Genomic DNA, 22,091 nt, shown 5'->3' on the forward strand with positions numbered 1-22,091 from the left:
CGCCATCAGCTCCAACCGCGCCTGATGTCGTGGCAGGACCCGTTCGGTTAGGGCGGCTTCTACCCCGAGATCTGGTTATATGTATGCGACCACATCATCGATTACCTACTATGTAGTGCAGTTCAGAGCCAGGCACAAGGGGGGTGTCCGCCCGGAGCGTTAATCTCTGAGGGGCAGCAGCATCTCTGAGGGGCAGCAGCATCTCATGCCCTCCCGACGGGCCGATCCAGACTGGCTTGGCCTTGTTTTTTTTCTTCTCTTTCTTTTGTTTTCTTTGAATCCAGCTTCGCTTCCCCGTCCCGGATCGATGCTTTTGCGTCCGCGAGGGTCCCACGAACGCGACATGTCATGTACACTGAGAGGGACGACCTCTCCCAGAGAGGTTAACGAGGAAAAAGCAAGTATGCTGTCACACCGAAACGTCCCGGTGAAGGGGTGGAAAAGGACCGGCGCGCTCGCCAATCTCGCCTAACGGTCTTATGCCATCTATTGGCTCTTCGGGTGGCTGCCAGTCCATAATGCAATAATGTCTCACTTAAGACGACGCGAAATAGAGAGAGAGAGAGAGAGAGAGAGAGAGGTACAGAGGCGCCATGGTAGGTACTATTGTCGGAGATACCGCGCATATTATGGTGAACCGTGGTCCTGAAGACTTGAGCCCAGATCTGGACCGACCCGACCATTGGGGGGCCTCGGAGAGCGGAATGCTCGCCTCGATGAACGGCATCCCCCACCCCCCTGCGAGGTGAGCGGCCGACCTGAGCACAAGGAAAGGGGGTGCTCTAAAAAACCCGTTAGACGGACGAGCGGCTTTCTTCCGGCTGCCGTGAGCCGTGGCCGGGCGAGGTCGTCCGTGCTGGTCTCGATGGTATATCCCAACCAGGAGCGAGACCCAGAAGGGTATGCATCTCGTCCGTCGGAGTCGGCAGGCCGCGGTCCATGGGCCCCAGTCAAAAAGTCAGTCAGTCGGCTTGCAAGGAACGCCGATCTAACACCGTCCGATATGATAGCTATGGCTGGGGCAATGGATAGCCCTGCGGTACCTAGTTGGTTCACCTTGGCTCTCTGGGCTGGGCACGGACGGCGAGGAACGGTCTTATGTCTAAATCTCATCAGATCATCTTTGGCCAACCTCAACGACACGGGACGGCACTGTCCCTTCCCACCCCCTGCCGTCCATACGTACGGAGAGAACTGCCGCTGATTGTAAATATGACAAATCTGGGGTGAGCGAGACTCTGTTCCCTGCAGCCATCTCCAACTGCCAACCCGACATCATCTTTACAGCCGGTGCCTAACGGTAACTCCTTTTCTTTTTCTTATTTCTTATTTCTTTTCCCCTGCTGTTCATCCTACACGGAGGCCCTCATTCCTGGGCCGCTCCGAGTCACTTCAACAATGCGCAGATGCAAATGTTTCCGTCGAGCCCTGAGCCGTCAGTCATCAGTGGGGGCGGGCAGACTTTTGAGTACATCAACGTGTTTTGTCCATCACATCTTATCACTGCCACTGACGTTGAACGTGTCCGTCTTCTGCACCGAGGGCCCCCAATGTCTCGCAAATAATAGGACACTGTTGTCTCGGACACAGCATAGCCGACAAAGGGAGAGAGAGGCAGGGGGGTAGAAGAGAAGGATGAACGCCAGGAACGCTGCTACGTCTTGTCAGCGCCGCTGCCTGGGCTAGTCTCACCACCCTCCCATTCAAGCGGTTCGCCGTCCAGCCAAGCCGTTTGTTCGAACCCAAGTCCTCTGCGATCCGGACTGGTTCTGTCTCGGAGGCCTAATCCTTCACCGCTCTTAACCGAGGATCTGGAATGAGGCAACGGATCCCCCCTCCCCGTTCATCACGGCGACAACCACTCATTCGTCCCTCGCCGCAGTGAGACGTCCAAACAAGGTAATCAAGTGGTTCGAACCCGGCGGCCAATGAAGCAGACCTCATTTCCCGCAACAAGAAACCTGTGGCGCGTAGCATGCCGAATCATCGGGTGTCCCCCAGCATGCAATCATCCTCGCGAGGGAGAGGGGGTTGCACGAAGAACTTGAGGCTTCGAGTTTCGCGCCAATTTTGGTGCGACCCCAAGAGCAAACCATCAGATGAGACATCCCACATCGTATCCGTGTAATACGCACCAAGACTGGTCTACCAAGAGGAGCCCCCGTCGGACGGGCCCCTCCCCCAGATGCACAACATTGATAAACTTGATATGGAATCGCCCAAGCCGTCCGGATTCCTGGAATCAAGATGTCTCAGAAGCACCAAACACCGGGTTCAAGGTTTGACGGCGGGGTAGCAAAGAATGCTGACGGGTTGAACCGACACAAGGACCACTCCTTATTTTATATTAGGCTTTTGCTGCTAACCCGCACGTCGCGCTGCATTCCACGCAGAAACGCCCCTCAAAGAAGAAGCAGGAGGAAAAGGAGGGGGGAGGAAGGGAAGAAAAACCCCATAGGTAGGCTTATCTCTCCCTCCGCTCGGAACGACGACGACCCGAGCAGCGGCCCCCGCATTCCATCGCACCTCGATCACGCCCCCCCCCCCCCCGAACCTGAACATGAACAACATCGACAAGACAGCGGACCCTGCTCGCCGACGACAATGGCACCAGGCGTCGCCCGGTACACGATCCTCGCCTTCGGGCTCTCCTCCTTCATCGCGGGCGTCGGCTCCCTGATGCGCCCGTCCGGAGCGCTCGCGTCGCTGAACCTCCCAGCCGCCGCGCTGCCCGCCGCAAACGGCAACGCCCTTGCCGCCATCGCCATGGGCGTCTACTACACCCTGGCCGTCGCCCAGGAGAATCGGCCGTTCTTCCTCGCTACCGTGCCGATGCGCCTCGCGTCTGCAGTCGTCTTCTGGCGGCAGGGCTGGGTGGGGGTCGCGGCGTGGGAGGGCGGAGGCGCGGCCCTGACGCTGCTCGCATTGGCGTGGGATGCCCGACGAGCAAAAGGGAAGACGGCTTGAAATTTCTTGCAGGTACCAAACTGCGCACGAGTCTGGCTCTGGTCGAGTCAGTTTCACTTGGTCGAATGGGAGAGGGGGCGTCAGGCGGCTGCATTCAATCACATAGTCCGGATAAGGCCCGATGTCGTGTGGGGGGTGTGCGTCTGCGTGAATGGCAATAGGTCTGGACTCTGATACCAGAATACTGTCGTTACCCAAAGAAGATGGAGATGCGGTAGCAATGTAAATCGCCGCCAGAGACCCAGACCGCTCCCTCGGCTCCTCGCTTCGGGAAACGATAACGCAGATGACGCAAGCGAGTAATCACTGTTCATTAATCAATATGGATAATTATCATCGGGCCGCATGAGGCCATCATCTTAGTCTTCTCGTGGGGGTGCGACGTGAATCTGCCAATAGTTCCTCGTCTCCTTGGGTATCCTCCTCCGTTGCTCATCCGTCATGGTATCCTTTCCGTACTCTTCATGGGTGACGTCTTCGGATAACACGCCCCTTCTGGATCCTTCCCTTAAGAAATCCATAAACTCCTGTGATATCCTAACATACTCCTTCAGGCCTCGATGCGCGCCAATCGTAGCCCCCGTCGTCCAACTCAGGAGCAAAGGCTCAACCAGGGGCGCATCTGTGACGCTCGGGTGGCTCGTCCGTAGGCTCGTCACAAACCAGCTCGAACCCACGCGCTTGAGCACGTCCCGGGCGATGTCTCTGACGGTGTCGAAGTGCGGCCTTCCAAAGAACGGCGTAATCTTCTTGGACCACGAGTCGGAGTGGATGACGAGAATCGGCACGTCAATATCGGTGTTTAGCCTGCCGCTGCTCTTGCCGGGATCGAGAATGATGCCGCCGACAGCAGGGTTTTTGGCCGAGGTGGCGCCTCTGAGGACCTGGAGGGCACCTGTTGCGCCAAATGAGTGGCCCGCGATGACTGTCTGGGAGAAATTCAGTCTGCTTTCCCACTCCGCGAGGCCACGGCCTTCTTTGCGGGCGTTGTTCGCCAAGACGGTAGCCCCCTTTCCTGCATGCAATTCCTTCAGTACGGCAATGGTCTCTTCAATCTCGGCCTGTCGGAAGGCGAGTTGCCTAAACTTGAAGTCGTCCGATTTCATCTCCTTGCCGCCCTGAAGCTCCTTCTTGTTCAAATACATGACCTTGCGCTCCTTGCCATCTTTGGTCATCACGACAGATCCCGGACCACTGCCGTCACGGTGTTCGATAGCGGCGACGACGGTGCCAAGGCTGGCGAGCTCGCCGCAGTAGTGCGTGTAATCCGTCCGCGAGCTGGCCTGGCCGTGTGACAAGACCACGACGGGGAACTCCTGCCCGTCCTTGAGCAGCGGCACGTCGACGTGTGCAGGGATCTTGATGCTGCCCGCGATGGCCCACAGGAAGAATGTGAAGACCGGCCGCGAGATGAAGTTGTTGAAGTGCGCGGCCCTGGCATAGCCCTCGGCTGTGATGCTGATGGGCCTGGGAATCCAATAGTGGTGACCGTTGCCGTTGGAGCCCTTTGCTGCAGGATAGTACAGCGTGAAGAGCACCGTCTCGAGTTCGAATGCTGGCTTTCCGTCGCTCTCCAGGACTTGCTCGCTGATCTTGCGAGGCTTGCGGACAGGCACCTCGACGTCTATCGCACCGACTTCGTATGGGCCCGAATACCCTGGTAAGTTTGACGCGAATAGCGGCGAGCGGGCGAGGATGCAATAGAGAACGTAAAGGCCAATGAGGGCCCAAGCGACATATCCGAAGGTCAGTCGTGGTTGGACGGCTGCGAGTGCCTTTTGGTATAGAGATCGACCCAAAGGCTGCGCCGTCCTCATCCATTTTGGCGTGCTGCTCATGATGCTGATTGTATTTCTGTTACCCCTGAGAGTCTGTCCATCCGTATGGTCGTCGTCGTCGTCGTCTTCGTTGTCGTCAAGCAGCGGGAGTGGAGAATCCGGGCTGTCGAAATACTGCGAATCGGCTAGTGTCTCAAGCTCAACGTCGATTTCTGAGTATCTGGGCAACGGGCTTCCTGCCATGCTACTGTCCAGGAGTACATTGGGTGATTTCTGTTGAAATTATTGATATCTATCGGGCATGCAGGCGGAGGTGGTATGGTTAAGAAGAGAAGACGATGCTGGCGCGGGTCGCTCGTATCTGCATTTCGGATGTGGCGGCAGCGTTACGTCATTACTCGCGATGTCGAGGACCGGCATCATAGTCCGAGAGTTCCGACCACGTCAACAAGCTGGAATAGTGATCACTTAGGAAGAGCAAAAAGAGCAAGAAGCATTTCTTTGCACGTTAATTTCGGCTCTTCCCCTATTTTGCTGAACTCCGCGCTGTGCGTGATAAATAGGGCAAGCGGCTGGGTCTTCTTTTAGGAGACCGTACGCCAGCAGGATACACATCTGACAACAATCTATTAACTCGTCTTTCTTTTGGTTTGTCGTTACCGAGAGTGCTCAGTATCTCTCACTCTTACGGTATTCTAAGCTCGGTTTGAATATCTTCTGCCAACCTTTTTGACTTGCAGACGAGTAAATTCTATGTCCCAAAACACTTCGCCTTGCCGGCAAGAAACATGTATAAAGTAATTGGGAAAGCCACAATTCTAACTGGTGAACAGTCTTAAATGACAGCTTTGATGAAGTCGAACGCTTCAGAACACCCCGTGTGCTAGCCTGTCGTCGAAACTTTACGCTGCTGATGTTTTCTCGCAGGTGAAGTCATCCGCCACACCACGAACTTATAGAGTTGGAAAAAAATAGGATATAGAAATCATCCATTAAAGGCAGCATATCGATTAAAAGACTTACGCTTGGCGCTGACCCGCCCCCTTTTCCAAATGGGTTAGGGGTTCATCTAGAACCAAATCCACAACGAGCGATGTCGGAGTGGCTGGTCCCGTATCACATAACGAAGATGACAAGTTTTTATCATATTTGGACTCTCTAAAGACTGTGCATAGATGTTAACCCCAGCAATCAACGAGGTACTTTTCATTGTCAGAGAACATGTCGACATAATGCAATCTCTAAACCATTTCATGCCATCCATGTAAATAGACCGAACTTCAGAGGCAACTGTTTATGAATGTAAGTAGACGGGCATGGTCCGGAAGTTTCTCATTGAGATTCACCGGAATCATGCAAATCATCTCCCGCTTAGCTTTCTCACAAGTTCTGTCTGATTATGTCTTTATCGAAAGTTTCTTGTTACCATCTCTGGACCAGTGTTTGCCAGTTTAGCCTTGCCACCCCGAATTTCCATCCTTGGACTTAAAACCGGGAGTACAAAGTGGCTGATAAAGAGCCGAGTTGCTTAAACCTCTGGAAAGCCCCGAGAAAATGGCAAGCACCCAGGGAAGGCTAGGGCTCTGGGCTGGTCACCAGGCTAGATGCAGTGGTGGGTGGCCCCAGACCAAGTCACACGCAAGGAGTCTCACGATCGAAAGATCATAGAGTCTTGGATTTCCTAGCGGTTATCAGGAATGTGGATTGCTATGTATTTGACTGTCCAGATATCCTGGTGCGTGGCTTTGGTCCTGATGGAGGACAGCAATTCTTCATGCGGGAAGCTGGGATGAACACACACCATACCTGCTACAGGGATAACGTGGCGGTCGCGTGATGAATTGAATTTAACCAATCGCATCTCAATCTTGCTGGCTCTCCATGTCGGCCGAGATGACGACCTGAGACCATCTTCAAGGATTTCGTTCTTTTACCTTTCACCATCATCCTCATGACGCTAATCAGACGCGGGGAGCCCGGGTACCTCTATATATGGTTAAGTCAGTAGGTATCAGCCTTGAAGTTTGAACTCTAGCTCACGATTGACCCCGAGATGTGAAACACAGGACGCTCGACACTAGGACAGCGTTTCTCCCACACCGTTCGCCTAGTCGAGTGTTCGGCTAACAACCCGAACAGTCTTGTTTGAGGATCCCGCTTTTTGCTTTTCCATCTTGAGATAGCCTCACCTAGCCGAGGGCTGCCCTGCTAGAATAGAACCTATTGTGAGATTAGGTCGCAACATGCAGGCCATCGACCAATTACGCAGCCATACTATCCAAGCCTCGTACAGTTTCTGCCCAAAGAGTTAGAGAAGTGTTGGCTCAGTAGCCTCAGCTGGTTGTACTGCCGAAGCGAAGTAGAAAGCCGATGGCTGACACCGCGATTAATATATAAACGTATAGCGTCGCCTTCCTCATCCTATCTCCAAGCGATTTATCAAGCCATCTCATCTTGCTCCAGGCTGACGTAACACCTGTGCCGAAGTTATTGCCTTCTATTGTTGCAGCGGTTCCCAAGCTATTCTGCCGGTATGATTCCTTCACCCGTCGCCGCGCTAGGCTTCCTTGGCGCCCTGCAGGGCAGTGCCAATATTGTCGAGCGACAGACAAAGGCCTGCGCAACGGGCGTGCACATTATCGTTTGTCGGGCCAGTACCGAGAAACCGGGTACGGGAGTCATAGGCGATATCGCGACCAGCATCCAAGGACAGATCCCCGGATCCGATATTGAGGCGGTGGACTACCCGGCTGAACTGAACCCTTACAACCCATCTGAGGAGGCCGGCGTCAAGGCCATGACGAAGCTGGTGCAGGACTATGCGGCAAGATGCCCGGATACAAAGATGGTGCTGATGGGATATTCGCAGGTAAGTCAATGAACTCCGACCGCCCCCCCCCCCCCCCCCCCCCCCCCCAAATGGATCAAACCCTGACATACCCTGTAGGGAGCACAGGTTACTGGCGATGTCATGTGTGGAACAAGTGAAAACGGCTTTACTACCACGCAACCCCAATCGGCCGAAGTCGCTGCCAAGGGTATATTCATCATTATATAGGGTGCCTGGCTGCCGTGGCTAAAACTTCTTACAGTTGCTGCCATCCTGCTCATGGGAGATCCGAGTCATGTCACTGGACAGCCCTACAACCAAGGAAGCAGCCACAATAACGGTGTAAGTTATCCTACCAACGCCCTCTCTATATACCGAGAACCGACCTTGACTTTGAAAAAAAAAAAACAGCGATTCCCGAGAACGCGAACCGCCGGCTGCAATGCTGTTGCTGACAAGATGGTGTCCTTTTGCAATACCGGGGACCCGTTTTGCGACGGCGGCCGCAACTTGCAGGTTCACCTCAGCTACGTCCAGACGAACGGCGACGCGGCAAATCAATTCATCATGTCCAAAGTGAAAGCAGCTAGTTCGTGACTGGGAAAAGGCGCTGATTGGGGCAGACTGGCTTCCGATGCCCCGTGCCCATTACACTGGGGTTTGTTCCAGCCGTAGTGTCGGAAGCATCGTTCGTCATTGCCATTCTTCTGACTGGCACACCAATCGACACACACAACAGAAATATAGCAGAAAGGAGGACCTATGCATCAAAATTCAGTACAGGTGGAACTAATCGGAATAAATGGTACGGTATACGTGGTTCCAATGAAAGATGCTGCATTCTGGTCCTATCTCGTGAATCACTGGCTGGAAATGTACACCATCCCGGGGTGCTTCGGAGCGTAAGAATCATGGGCAGTCGGTTGGAATATTACAATTTTTGCTAGCACAACAACCAATCTTTCCAACGTCCATGAAAACATGAAGAGGTTCCTTAAATAAAACTAGTATAAGCAGCAATCCCCTCCGGTTAATAAATATTCGGAATTCAGAACATGACAGGAGGTATGTTCAGTCCACTACCTCAACACTATAGCATCACCTACGTAATAACGCCTTATTCGACGTATGCTGCGTTATAATTTCTCTTGAGACTTACCCCTCTGAGTTGACAGGGCCGTCCACCCTTGTTGAAACTTTCCGTCCCACACTGCGTCTCTTTACTTCGCTCTAGTGCTACTGCCCAAGAGCTCCCACAACCTGTTTGCCCTGTCAGATACGAATCGGCTACCAGATGGACTGCGTCAGTGATTAGGTGTTTTCTAGGTATTGTAAGATCGGAATGTAGCACAGATTAAAAGTGCTGCGTATTAGGTTCTTGCGTATCGTGATATACTATGTATTATAGTGGGTGGACTGCACCAGACTGCTCATAAGAGTCTAGAGTGAATGCTCTAAAGTAATGTATAATACACTTACTCTATTATATTGTAGCAGGTGCATGTCTTGAGTCATTTCATATATGGTACAGCTGTAACACGATGAAACCAGGGATAGGCAGTAGGGGTAACGCATGACTAGCCAACCAAACTACACGTATAAATTAGTACAGTTCCCATAGCCAAGGTGCTGTCTTTCATCTCATCTTTATTCTCTTTACCTTTATACCTTTTATATTTGATACATTAGTTTTGCTACTTTTATACTGCCACAATGCACGCCTTAACTGTCCTTTTTGCCTCTCTCTCTCTTCTGACCGGCCTGGTTGCTGCTCAAGGAATCCCTGGTGGAGACCTTTGCTGTGGTGACCCACTAAACGATCCAAAAAGCATCTGCCCCGGAGCCAGTTTTTGCGTAAGCTCCTGTGTCCTCTTGTGTAGTATGCGTAACTAAAGAATATCTTGCAGTGCGACGGCAATAGTGATGCTGATGTGGGAACCGGGTGTGACAAAAATAAAGACTTCCCAATCGGACGGTCTTTCTCAGGTTTTGGTACCGGTAGCTGCACATCTGGTCACTCGAATGGCACTGTTGTATGTGCCTAAGAGCATGTGTCTACGCTACAATAAAGCAACTTGAATAGTTAAGAGACTAAAGGGGCTGGCCCAATGTCTATGTGCACGATTTACGAGCCATGTTGTCTTCTACAACAATAACAACAATTCAACCACCTTGTTCAAGCGTATCCTATTAAATTTTGTTATACAAGAAAAGAAAGAAAGAAAAAAAGGCTTGACTCTGTAAGAGTGGATGACAACTCGAAGAGGCTCCAAACGGAGGTTCCACGTAATGACTCATCAAAGGCCATTTGTCACACACTCATCTAGTTAATATGTGACAATGTTTCCCTCCAGATTTCCGAGAGGAAGAATCGAATCATAACTGTGTGCGCGAAAATTCCGCAGATTCTCCTTCCTGCTGGTGTCCCGGCAACACCGGCGCATAACAAGGTTTCAAATGTCCTGGGTGAATGAACCTTCTTTTAGGGCATGCAAGATCGCGGCAATACTGGTCCGAACTGTTGCCCACACGCCTAATCCGGCGTCCTGGATCCAAATAACAGGCATGTTAAGAAACAATGAGAACAGCGCTTGCTGTAGAACGACGGGCTCAGTACTATTGCCGGATGGTATCCTTCTTTCATTGATCAATCCGTCAACTTGTAGATTCAATCAATAGAAAAACAGTCGACTTCCGTGAACCAGCCGCTCACCGTAAATCGCAAGCAGCCCGGAGCTAGATCACACATAGTTTCTCATACCAATGGCTCTTCAATAGGAACTGTTCTTCAAACCAGAAACTCATGCATTTCTTTCATAAACTCCATCATCTGGTAATACCCTTGAGCCCCTGCTTACTGCTAACTCTCCACGCTGTATCGAATCGACCAGCATTCTTGATTTCATGTCGTTAGCCTTTCTACAGTTCCCATTGAACTTTTCGACCACAATGATGAATATTCCGCGAATGTCTTGGGGGCTGCAACTGCCATGCCGAAATCCACTTTCCTAAGCTTCATTTCGACCAACATTCTCCGGGAGCCAGTGTTGGCCTCCTGGACTTCAGCAAAACAAAGTTGATAGCCGTCCCGGGATACGTCAATTGCTTGTCGTCACGCGCTGCTTTTTCCAAGAGTCAGATGGTCCCCACAGCCTTACGGTCAGCGTATCGTTATGGCTTGCAGTATCTGGGGTCTTTTGGCGTTTCCAACTTTCAAAAGGTTCAATAGGCTCCGTGTGGCGTTCTCTTGAACCATGCCTCAGTATCAACATGGCTGTTGGACAGTTATTCTGACGCGGTATTCTTAAAGTCAATCATCTCGACCATCATACTACTTTCTACGGTTCTCATGGAGCGGCACCTCTATGGTCTCTCTGGACGCCTACAAATTCTTTTCCCCTGGCACCCCTCCTTCATTTCTTCTTCTCTTTTCCCCCCATCGAGCTTTGCATTCAGGTACGTCGACAATTTCCTTGCCTCAAACACCAGAACAAACAACAATGTCTCTCTCTACTCCTTACTCTTACTCTCAATTCTCTCACGAGATGGAGCTTGACGACCCTGTCGCCTATTCTCCCTCCTTCTCTTCACCTCAGACCCTCCCCTCTGAGATGGATCTTGATGAAGAACCCTCTTCTTACTCTTCTTCTGAGGCTTTTCAAACCCCTTTTCCTAGTGAGAAGCGTGGCTCCTACCATCCTTCTTGCTCTAATGGCCGTCCTAAGAGCCCGTTCACTGGAGAGCGTTCTCAAAAGTGTCAGCGTTCTAAGAACAATAAGGCCAATACCGAAACCAAGGTCCGATCCCACCGCAGTGGAGAGAAACAGGTTGGCAAGTCTGAAAACCAGAAGCAAAAGCCGGAGAGCGCGGAGAAGCCGAAGCCGAAGGGCCAGCAGCGCAAGCAGCAGCCCAGACAGCTTAAGCAGAACCGTGGCCTGCAACGAGCTGGAGCCAAGGAAAAGAAGCCTGTCAATCCGTTTCTCGTTTCTCGCGCTTCGGTCAACAGCCAAGGCCAACGTCACTAACTTTTGTATAAATTCCACTTCGGTATGATTCCTAAAAAAAAACCAAAAAAAAAAAACCAACATACTAAAAAACGTGGAAAGCCTGAGAAGAAAAAGAAAAAGAAAAATCTCTCCTTCTCCTCCTCTCCTCCTCCTTCTCTTATCTTCTCTTATCTTCTCCTTTTGTTTTGGTTGCAATTGTCTGTTCTGGCCAAGGCAAGGGATTACAACTGCCACATCCTGATGCAGACGAGTTTGTCAACTTCAGTCTCGCATACTGTGAACGCTTAACACCCATACCTCTTTCTCCCCGGTCCCGGCGAGCCATGATCACCTTCCTGCCCATCTCATTCCGCTGTGGTCCCAGTTAGACTATATGTTAGAACATTAATATTACCTGGCCGTACAACATCCCATAATTCAGCTCACAAGGAACAAAGGTCATCATATTAGATACTTAGACCTTGTGTAGGAATTATGATAAACGTTTCTCAAAGAACTTGATTGTTCAAATTCCCTTCGGCAGCTCCATTCCTCCTAGTTACTTCGCTGCTGTTTGAGCGTTTCCGCCGACTCGAATACCCCAACGTGGAATCCGGTCGGTGCCAGGAGTCTGGACTTAGGACTCCCTCCTTTGCGCTTCCTGTTTTTGGTCAAACTACCCGCCAGCCGCCATGGGTATGAGATACACTGGCGAACTCGGCGGTTACCTAACCCCATCATTCAGGGCGATAGTTATAGATAACTCTGTAATCAGCCCTCGTCAACCTCGTTCACCTTCCCGAATTCCAAAGCGATTGTTAATTTATTGTGGCTTGTAGACTGTTACAATTGCCAAAGAATACTTGATACGGGGTTCAAAATTCGTGAATCTGTTGAATATCTGCTCGGCATGGACTGAAGCGACAAAAGCATTAATACATAAACGACTAGTCAAACTAGCTCAACAGCGCCTGTGAACCATGCCGCTACTCTTACAAAACACCAGATGTTCGCCTTCCTCTTGCCTGGTCATGCATCGTTCGTGCATCGGCTACATGTACCGTCAATCACCCGGGAAAGCATCATGCTCTCTCAAGATGCCAAAATCCATAAAAGAAAAACCTCATTAAGCATCAATCGTCGCTTAAACAGTGCTCATGTGGTGGCAGCAGCAAGTCCACTCGCCGCCGGGCTCCTGCTTCCAGACGCTGTTACAGATGCCCTCGGTCGCGACCAGCTTGTTGCCCTTCTGGCGCCAGGCGGTGACGCGGTAGACGAGGCTGGAGCTCATGACGTCGATTTCGACGAACTCGGGGTCGTCGTGCATCTTGTAGGCCGTCCAGGGCTCCCAGTCCTCGTCGAGGAACTCCTGTAGGGTCGGCTTGGATTTCGGAGAGTAGGGCTTGAAGCCAGGGTGGGCGAGAACAGCCTCCTTGTCGAGGTACTTCTTGAGGTGCTTTGGCTTGGAGTCGCACATGGCGCGCCAGAGGAGGGTCTCGGCCTCGAGCGTGTCCTCCTTGTTGCGGGAGTAGATAGTTCCCGATCCAGAGTTTTCTTCGTCGCCCATTTTGTCCTTGTTTTTTTACAAGATGGTTTCGCTTGAGTTTGGTAAAGTTGGTGGCCGTAGATCCCCAGTAGGAGTTTAGGTGCCGAAATCTGATGGTGAAGCTAGAGCGTTTGATATTGGTATCGCACTCGGCCGCGGGCGCATCTGGGGGCGGCGGGAGAGCTCTTATGATGTCGCCCAGAGCTATGGCCTCATGCGCCCTGGGGGCATGCATTACGTCCAGAAACAGGATATCCTGGCCTGTCTGGTGCCTGTGATTGGATGGCGAGCAAGATGCTTCGGCGTCCGTGGCCTTGACGTCACACTCAGCGATTGACAGCGGCCAAGAGGGGCCAGCGGCTCATTGCGGGGGATCCGAAGGACAGGGGGTTGTAAACAGGTTACCTACACTACTTGACTGTCGGTGGGAGCTTCGAGGTCTAGACTATTCCATAACCTTTTCCTTCGTTCTTGTCAAGTTAAAAGGTCCGAGGTTCTGATGTAACGCGTGCATTGACATGCCCACATAGGGACGGATTGTCACCTGGCCAAGCACCTTACTCGTGAGTTACGCGAGGTTTGAATCAAGTGAGAATCTCGTTAGTGTTTGTTTAGCGACGTTGTAGTCGGCTCCGCCCGTTGATTCGGGGGCCGTTGCCACATGTGAGTTAATCTTGGTTTTGATCCATCCTGGGGTTCAGAATTCTCTAGATCTCCAAGCTGCTCAGGTTGAATTTTGATTATAATCGAAGCTATCTTTATCCTATCTATAGACATGCACAGCCAACCAACGCCCTTTGCCTACGATTGAGTGCACAGCTCATCGTGAACGATGTGGATGAGCCACATTTCACCCGCCTCCGAGTCTTACAATGCATCATCTTACACGGTATGAATATTGACCGTAAAGTATTTTTGATTGATACCGCACATTGCTCATAACTTGGATTTACTACTGATTTCGTGTGTGACGGGGGGGGGGAGGGGGGGAATTTATGATCACTGAGCGACAGTCCAAGACACCCGAGCGCCAATGACGTCAGGACTCACTTGTCGTTGAACCGTGACCGCCGTCCAATCTCGTCTGCAAACGTAGGGAACGAAAGTCGAGACTCATGCACACGACGCCGCCGGCCTGAAAAAAGCACACTCAATCTCAATTAGGCATATCCATCATGGACGACTGGCAGGAAGCTGCCTTCACGAGGAGACATGTTCACAACAGTTCCAGAAAATCGAAAGCAGGCGGTGGGGCGTTCGAAGTCAAAAAGACATTTGGTAACTACGAAATCAAGTGCTCAAATGCGACCAAAACGAGCTCAGAGTTAGGGAAGAGCAAAAGGAATGCCGCATCTCCAACATTGGATGTTTTTCGTCTGTCCGAAGACGGCAAGGGTTTGCTAGGATATTTGACCCTGCCGGGGGTTCTTGAGGCCAGCGTCATCTTGACAGGAAGCCGAAAAGTCCTTGAACACTTGGTGTCACAGTTCGAGAACGAACAAGGGTCGGAGATTGATCTCGATAACGACGAAAATAAGGAGTCATACGATAGAGGCCAGGACGGATCTGTCCATGACAGCACTCATCAAGCAGAAGACCACTTGGAATCGGACGACCAGGAAAATGCAGATGAGTCAGGTGATGAACACCAAAAAGACAACGAGTGCATCCGCTTTCAACAGTTCGAAAAGAACAGTTTTCGCTCCCCCAAGTTTTGGTTTCAGTGGAAGGGACAGGTGACGACGTCCTCAGCAACGCCGGATGGCCACGCGACCGAAACCCATAAACTCGACTCTGGAAGGGGCTACATCGTCTTCTCGGGCAATGATTGCCGTTCGTTCAAGGCAACAATCACATGCGATGCATTGAACTGGAAGGACGTCTCTCTGTCTGGCTGGAAACAGGTTTCTATGAGTGAAAGGGATGTTCCCTTTGCCTGGAGCTAGTTGTCAATGATCCAGGAACATAAGATTTCCTGGATGAATTTTTCTTTAGTCGTCCTTTAATTCCCACTCATAATCAACCTTGTGGTTGTTACATTTCAGATATTCATGGCCTTGTTTAAATCTTGATACTATACATAAGTAAAAGGGAGGAGTCACTGTGGGCAAAGCCTTTTGCCTTCAGTGCATTTACCAAAGCAACACCGAGGCCGTCCAGTGCCTAGCTTGCAGCCATAGCCAAATCCCTGAATTAGGAGAAGGTCCAAACATTCTATCCATAAACATGTGTCGTATATGAAGACCTCCAGGTATAAGTGTTCAATGCAGCTCTGCGTATTTCTGCCAACACCAGCTTGTTCACGTAGTTGTGCCTATTGGGAATGCTGAAAGCCGATCTTGTACTGCAGTGGTATACTCTTCATGGTTAGAATTCCCAAACTGGTGCATTCACAGACACGTGTGATCCATGTTTCGTTTCCCTCAATTCCTCTTGTCTTGGTATCTGACTTTGTTGAATACTTGCCAATACGTCAAACTGGGAGGTCTGAGGTTTCTAGAAAACCATGGGTTGTTACCAAGATTAAAAAGCTTTCGAGAAAAGCCGCCGTTGTCTAACACAGAAGCTTTCACCTTTCCCAACTTTTCCACCAGAACTTTTACGTCTTTCCACTTCTACAAGTCATCCAGATACAGCGGAAACTGTCCGAATGAGATGGAGGTGTAGATTCCATTTTTCACATTTTTTTCAATGCTTGCTTTTCGAGACTCTTTCTCTAACACTTCAATGACGATTACCTTATCAGCCAACATTATTGTCTTTGTCTGCCCGGATCGTTTGCAACTGAAGGTTAAGAGCGGAAAGCGGTTTCGACTCGGGCTCAACAAAAGCCATTGCCAAAGAGTTTTACGAGCAAGAAGGTCTTGGAGGTATCTGAGCCGTGGGATTCTGGTATATCATAGAAAATACGAGAAATACCTTCACTTCCCGAGTAGAATGCTACTTGCTTCGGAACAAATCTAAGAGGAATTACAAGTTAAGCATGTCTCAGCCCACTGAGACGCTCTGTATGCCATCTATGCTACGCTGTCTCATTGTTGAACTTTCCAGCCATTGCTGATCGTGGCATATTTGTCAGGCTAACTGCCACGCCACGAGGATCAGGGGTCGCCGAAAGTCTTAGACACTATGTCCTCCCCGTGGGCAATACATGTCTTTGCAGCTGAGACACCAATCTCTGACCCTTTTTCCAGTCTGAACACCGCCAAGGGAGGCTCGCGTCGACCTATGAAGCGGAAGTCTCGAGCCACTTCTTCAACACCTCGAGCGAAGGTAAGCGAGAAGAACCGCCTTAATGTCCAGGATGATGCTTCGTACTGCTAACAATATGTTAGAAGCAAAGGATTGAGCCCGAACAACTAGGTCCTTTCTTGTTCCTGTGAGTTAGTTTTCCAGACCAGAATTAGCACCTCTTCCCCGCCTGCTTGCCTGCTGCTTAGCTTGATGTTTAGGTCTCTACCGCCCGAGATCAGGAACATTGTCTACGAGCTCGCCTTCTTTCGACCTGCCGGGATTGATCTTGCCGGAAGGAACGAGTCTTACACAGTGAAAAGCTCAAAGTTTCTTTGGCAACGCAAGGATGTACGCCACGTTCGAGAGCAGACGCGTCGCGGCAATCCCAACGACAAGATCCCAGTCTCATTCCTGAAATGCTGCAAGCGAGTGCATTCCGAAGCTCGCACAATTCTGTATGCCAATCGCTTTAGGGTGGGGGATATGGAAACTCTCGCGGTCTGGCTGCGGGACTTAAGTCCGGGGAACATTGTCTATCTGCGATGGATCCAGATCAGAACCGAGCCCCAACCATGGACCTCTCGCGTCTCGCGAAGAGTGGTAGCGCAGCATAGCCGTTACCGAGACGTATGCCGGAAAGTGGCCAAGATGATAGCCGTGGCGAGAAGTCTCGAGTCACTGCAAACGGTTTTCCACTACCACCACAAGATAAAATCCCAAAGGTCGAGTCTCCAACGGCGCGGCCCTGTATCCGGCTGGATAGACCTCGCGCGAAAGGTTGCCGATTTAGTTTACGATGACTTCCGCCCAATCTTTTCACAGGGGCTCTCCCGTGGTCGAAGTCCGGAACAGCTCTGTCGCATTTTGGGCGTCGGCCAGAATAACTGGTGGGGTCGCCGACGTTCATTGACCCCGTCGCAGCTCAACGCCACAGACGCCGAACATGCCGAGAACGAGGTGGCAGAGCATCTAAGGCTACTCCTGGAGAGGAACCTGCAACACCGCCATCGCTTTCCTCACAAACGTCAAGAATTGGACTCATGAGGAACTAGGACCGGATAATTGGAACTGACTCTATCACTTGGGATATCTCTTTACATATCAAACATAGAGCAAAGCGCTTGTGGTTGTGTAATATTGCAGAGTGAAGAGCTTACCTTAGTGACTGTATTCATCTATGGCTGTGTTGCTATATCGTAACAAATGGCGATTTCAAGGAGGGATTCTGGTGCTACAATGTTTCCCACAGGCTGAGTTTTCGACTTTCGACTTCGGATTTCTATGTCTTCATGCAGAGTCTCCTGTTCTGATAATGCCCCTTTGTCCTCTGGAGTCATAGGTTATTCGAGTCTGCCCCGTGATACTCGTTGTCATCAAGGCTACGATAACTACGAAACAATAGTAAACTTCAACGATCAAGGTAAAGGCTGTACATATCAACTCTAGCGTCATATTCTGGTCGGATCAAACAAAAAGAAATGTTTCAGATTCACCTTCGAGTTATTCCTTAGGTTTTCCACCTGTTTCCTCTGATTTCTCGATCGTCTTGAGAAACAGTCATTTCGAAATGGTTGGAAGAAACATGTACCATCTCCAAGTAAAAGTCAGGAATGCGCTTCGTATGTAAATGGTTCCACCAAGGACTGGGTCCGGAAACGATAAAACGACAGAGCCGTCAAGGAGCCACCACAGCAGTCCTTCTCATGAGAAACGACCCGCCAATCTTCTTTGGATTCAGAAACCATGCCTGTCAGGTATATTATAGCCTTTCGTTACGTTTGCTATCTGACCTTTGACTTATTTCCCATCCCAGGCCAAGGCGCCCACGGCCATTGACTGGTCTCGCCCTCGTGCGTCGATTGCCACATCCCATGAAGCGGCCAAACAGTCACCTAGTTGACGACAACGAGGCGGTGAATTTGCAAGCGCCGCCGAAAAAGGTTCGTCTTATCAAAACTTCACTGGATGATGGTCACATAAGAAACTAATTGATTTCCTTTTCAGAGAGCCAAGATTGGCGTACACAAGGCGTGCCGGTTTCGATTCCTGCAAGTACTTCGATGTAATAATTACCTACCTTGCTTTGGCTAATAACTCACTGGAAGACGACTGCCTCGAGAGATTCGGAACATCGTTTATCACCTTGCCTTGGTTCACCGGGATATGGTCATCATCTCTACCTGGAAGAAGCGTGTTCCGATCGCAGCTTCTCTTCTTCGAACCTGCCGTTTCATTCATGCCGAGGCGCGTGGAATCCTCTACTCCCAGCCTATCCTCATTGGTGGCCAGGCTGATCCAATCGTTTGGCTACGTGGCATAGGACAGGCAAACCGGTTCTATCTGCGTAACGTGCATCTCGGATCGACAAAGGGCTTCGAACTCCCCCGCAAGGACTGCCAGTCCGTCACTCGGAGGGTGGCCAAGCTCTTGTCCGACGCACCCAACCTCAAGTCTCTGAATATCCGGGCTATGCGCATCCCCAACATTGACTGGAATCTCCACAGGAATCTGAGTGGCCAAATGCAACAGAAGCCATGGTTCATCGCAGCGCAGCACATTGCTAAACTGATATACGACGAATTCCGTCCGGTATTTTCAGTGGCGCTATCCCGCGGCCAGACTCCGCAACAGCTTTGCACCCTTGTCAAGGCCCATAGGAACCTCTTCTCCGGACGGTCAGACCAGGGAATTGTCTTCGCTGCGGATGTGCTCGCTCTACGCCTGAACACACGGGATATTGCTGGGGCAGAAGCAGAGCTGGCTGGTCATTTAAAGTTTCTACTTGAGAGAAACCTACGCTACCGTCGTTACCCTCGTTCTAAGTAGAATCTTGGGATCGTCTGAATAGGACACGGCTCGGGGCATATCTTGCTGTCTAGATATTGGCGGCTGTGATTGAGAGTTCATTAGTGGCTAACAATTGGCGTTGGGTTCAGTGCTTGTTCGACTTGTCTTGGTAGCTTGACCTTGTGCAGCGCAGTGAGTGGATTTTGAGATATCTTCACGCTGTCGACATGATTACGGCTTCTAGTCTTGCGCTATCAACTGAGGCAACAATTCATAATTCATTCTTTCTCATCTTCTCCTCGTCCTGTTGAACGCTCTTACTGCTGATTAGTTTGAAGGTGCACAGGCTTGGGTTATTGTTAGGTAATACGTGATTGTTCCTGGAAGCCCCGTGAAACTGGCACAATAAGTATGAAATCAGTTAGATGACCATACTGATGTGCCACCTCTCTGAACTTCTGCCTTTCCGGCTTACTCCAGTCTGCGGGGCTTCTGACCAAGACTACCTCTCCGCGGCTTAGACACAAAGCCCTGGCACATTACACATCAGCGGCAGTTGAGAGATACAGATCTATCCTCAGTAGAACCGCCTTTGCTGTCCCTTGATGCATTTTTTGTGTCTTGGTAGGACCAACTTAGCAGGCCGGCTGGGTTTGCGCTGCCTGGAAGCTGGTGGTACGCTTGTAGATGCCCTTTATTCCATTTGAAAGTAAGACCATCGCCAAAAAAGCAATAACAATAACGACAACAGCAACAGGCTGAGTTTCCAGCCAAACTTCCAGTTGATCTCAAATGTCTAATGCGATGCCTTTTCCCCGGACCGCGTCCGCAAACGAAAGCTTGCGGTTTCGAGCGTATTGTCTGAATTACACACGCCAAAGGTAGTATAACACAGATATTAAGATCTGCTACTTCTCACACATCTCGTTATTGTATACTAGAGAATATAAAGTCTCGGGCTTTTACCAGTTCCCTCAGCCTCGGCAATCAAGCGCTGGTTGGCTCTACCCAGTAGGAGCCTCATCAAGACCGCCGTCGCAATAACCAACGCCGAGAATACAAGCATCAGTATAAAGGCAAGCAGATATCGCGGATTGTCTTCTGGTCTGAAAAAGTACGGGCTCCAAACACCTCCGAGCTGGCAGGTCAAACAAACGATCGCCATGCCTGCCGCTCTCTTCTCCGGCGTCTCACTCATCGCCGTTGAGGACCAGCTGAATATCAGAGCCAACGAGGACATAGCCCCGGGGATGTACAGGAAACTGGCAAAGTACCGCGCGGCGTGATTGGTTGATGCAGCGGTGATGATGAAGCCCACCATGGCGACGCCCACAGGGCCGATAACGTGCAGCCCACGGTCAGCACGCTTATCCGAAGACATGCAAACAACGAGTGATGTTGCAGCAGCGAAGAGGTAGGGAGGCGCCGTGAGGAGGAGGGTTGTTGTTTGAGAGCCGAGATGGAGGCCCTCGACGATGCTCGGGAAGAAGCCGTTGAAGCCCATGGAGGTGACATAGAACACTTGCATGCCAGCCTGGCCATTAATGTTAGTCCATCTCTAACTCTATCTCTAACAGACACCATAGTTCCTAAGGGGACGGTTTCTCTGTCCAGGGGGGAAACTCACAAAAATCCACGTCCGCGGATCCTTCACGGCAAGGCCCAGACCGTGCCGAACCGAAGCATTCTCGTCCGGCAGTGACACTCTATCGGCCTTAATCCTCTGCGCGGCAACTAAAAGTTCTTTCTCTGGCATCAGCCACGCGCAAACTCCCGTCTTGGATCCCACAAAGTCGGGTAGAAACGCCATAGCGATGAAAGCCATTGCGAAGCTCCCGGCACCTTCGATAATGAACAACCACTGCCACCCCGCCAGCCCACGGGTGCCGTCAAGGTTTGCAAATACGGCGGCGGCGAGGAGTCCGGAGAAGGATGTCGCAAGGATATTGCCAGAGAAGAGAACTGCCGTCCGGAAGGCAAGCTCATTTTGGGTATACCAGCACGATAGGATGAACAAAGCCTGAGATGAATCAGAATGTTAGCTGGAACAATTTTTGGATGGCAGACCCAGTTCAACCTAGAACCCGTTGGAGCGACGTACACCCGGGAAGAAGGGCGCTTCGACCAGCCCCAGAGCGATACGGATTGCGACGAGGCTGCCAAAGCCGTTCGCTGCCGCGGTCGATGCCGACACAATGGACCACAGCAAGACGCAGCAGGGTATGTAGATGCTGGGTCGGATACGGGTTAGTATCATGTTGGATGGCAACTGGGCAAGCATATATCTAAAGCACTTGATCAGCGACGGCAAACGAACAGATGGCATGATCAAGGAAGGGCAGGTTAGACCCTTACCCTGGATGAAAGACTGCAAGCGCTGTATTGAACTGGTTCCCCACGAGTCCAATGTCTCGCTCAAAATGATTCAATTTGGCCTGCCTGTTTTGTCATCGCACACTCGTCAGTAGGCCGCTGGTACTCCGGAACATTTGGAAGACAACCCAGGATCCTGCTAGACTTGTACGTACACGATGTTATTCCTATCGAGGTAGTTGAACATATACAGCAAGAATAGCATGGGCATGAGCGTCATGTCAAGCTTCCGAACAAGCCGTTTCTCGGTCGCCTGCCACTCGGGGTTCGCCACGGCCGCTTCGCTGGCGGTGCTGAGCTGCGGAGTTGATGGCCATGGCTGCGGGTCACCAGTGGTTTTCGCGGCCACGTCGACCGAGATACCCTTGCTCTTGGATTCTGAGGTTTCTGCCATGGTTTGGCCTCTGTACTGGCTTTTCTTCTATGGAAGTCGCCGTGCGTTTTCCATGCTTAGAAGATGGTATTGTCAGGCTGGCACAAAAGCAGTGGTGCTGCGGAAGGCTGCCCCTCGCGGGTTCGGCTTCTCGCGACGAAAAATTCGGACGGACGCATTGTTCACCCAAAGTATAATGATTCCCTATTTTCTGTTT

At 51.0% G+C, this 22,091-nt stretch overlaps 9 protein-coding genes across 9 annotated transcripts; 6 read left to right on the plus strand and 3 right to left on the minus strand.

Moving 5' to 3' along the window:
* Positions 1-2,604: 2,604 nt before the first annotated feature.
* On the plus strand, positions 2,605-2,967 carry GLRG_00890 (uncharacterized protein; the record flags this gene model as incomplete). The annotated part of the gene is made up of 1 exon (XM_008091575.1): positions 2,605-2,967. One exon carries the CDS (start codon positions 2,605-2,607, stop codon positions 2,965-2,967), a length of 363 nt encoding a protein of 120 aa, XP_008089766.1.
* Positions 2,968-3,326: 359 nt separating this feature from the next.
* On the minus strand, positions 3,327-4,805 carry GLRG_00891 (PAF-acetylhydrolase family member; the record flags this gene model as incomplete). Its single annotated transcript, XM_008091576.1, has 1 exon — positions 3,327-4,805. The coding sequence occupies one exon, from the start codon at positions 4,803-4,805 to the stop codon at positions 3,327-3,329; it is 1,479 nt and encodes a 492-aa protein (XP_008089767.1).
* Positions 4,806-7,278: 2,473 nt separating this feature from the next.
* Positions 7,279-8,172, plus strand: GLRG_00892 (cutinase; the record flags this gene model as incomplete). Its single annotated transcript, XM_008091577.1, has 4 exons — positions 7,279-7,614; positions 7,693-7,783; positions 7,838-7,917; positions 7,987-8,172. The coding sequence occupies 4 exons, from the start codon at positions 7,279-7,281 to the stop codon at positions 8,170-8,172; spliced, it is 693 nt and encodes a 230-aa protein (XP_008089768.1).
* Positions 8,173-11,075: 2,903 nt separating this feature from the next.
* Positions 11,076-11,600, plus strand: GLRG_00893 (uncharacterized protein; the record flags this gene model as incomplete). The annotated part of the gene is made up of 1 exon (XM_008091578.1): positions 11,076-11,600. One exon carries the CDS (start codon positions 11,076-11,078, stop codon positions 11,598-11,600), a length of 525 nt encoding a protein of 174 aa, XP_008089769.1.
* Positions 11,601-12,705: 1,105 nt separating this feature from the next.
* Positions 12,706-13,128, minus strand: GLRG_00894 (uncharacterized protein; the record flags this gene model as incomplete). Its single annotated transcript, XM_008091579.1, has 1 exon — positions 12,706-13,128. The coding sequence occupies one exon, from the start codon at positions 13,126-13,128 to the stop codon at positions 12,706-12,708; it is 423 nt and encodes a 140-aa protein (XP_008089770.1).
* Positions 13,129-14,282: 1,154 nt separating this feature from the next.
* Positions 14,283-15,053, plus strand: GLRG_00895 (catalase; the record flags this gene model as incomplete). Its single annotated transcript, XM_008091580.1, has 1 exon — positions 14,283-15,053. The coding sequence occupies one exon, from the start codon at positions 14,283-14,285 to the stop codon at positions 15,051-15,053; it is 771 nt and encodes a 256-aa protein (XP_008089771.1).
* Positions 15,054-16,236: 1,183 nt separating this feature from the next.
* Positions 16,237-17,385, plus strand: GLRG_00896 (uncharacterized protein; the record flags this gene model as incomplete). Its single annotated transcript, XM_008091581.1, has 4 exons — positions 16,237-16,247; positions 16,302-16,380; positions 16,443-16,486; positions 16,548-17,385. 4 exons carry the CDS (start codon positions 16,237-16,239, stop codon positions 17,383-17,385), a joined length of 972 nt encoding a protein of 323 aa, XP_008089772.1.
* Positions 17,386-18,504: 1,119 nt separating this feature from the next.
* GLRG_00897 (uncharacterized protein) lies at positions 18,505-19,167 on the plus strand (the record flags this gene model as incomplete). Its single annotated transcript, XM_008091582.1, has 1 exon — positions 18,505-19,167. The coding sequence occupies one exon, from the start codon at positions 18,505-18,507 to the stop codon at positions 19,165-19,167; it is 663 nt and encodes a 220-aa protein (XP_008089773.1).
* An 898-nt stretch (positions 19,168-20,065) lies between these two features.
* Positions 20,066-21,895, minus strand: GLRG_00898 (major facilitator superfamily transporter; the record flags this gene model as incomplete). Its single annotated transcript, XM_008091583.1, has 5 exons — positions 20,066-20,662; positions 20,756-21,148; positions 21,230-21,413; positions 21,484-21,567; positions 21,657-21,895. 5 exons carry the CDS (start codon positions 21,893-21,895, stop codon positions 20,066-20,068), a joined length of 1,497 nt encoding a protein of 498 aa, XP_008089774.1.
* Positions 21,896-22,091: the final 196 nt, after the last annotated feature.

Source organism: Colletotrichum graminicola (genome assembly GCF_000149035.1).
Source record: "Colletotrichum graminicola M1.001 genomic scaffold supercont1.2, whole genome shotgun sequence".
Taxonomy (NCBI): Eukaryota; Fungi; Ascomycota; class Sordariomycetes; order Glomerellales; family Glomerellaceae; genus Colletotrichum; species Colletotrichum graminicola.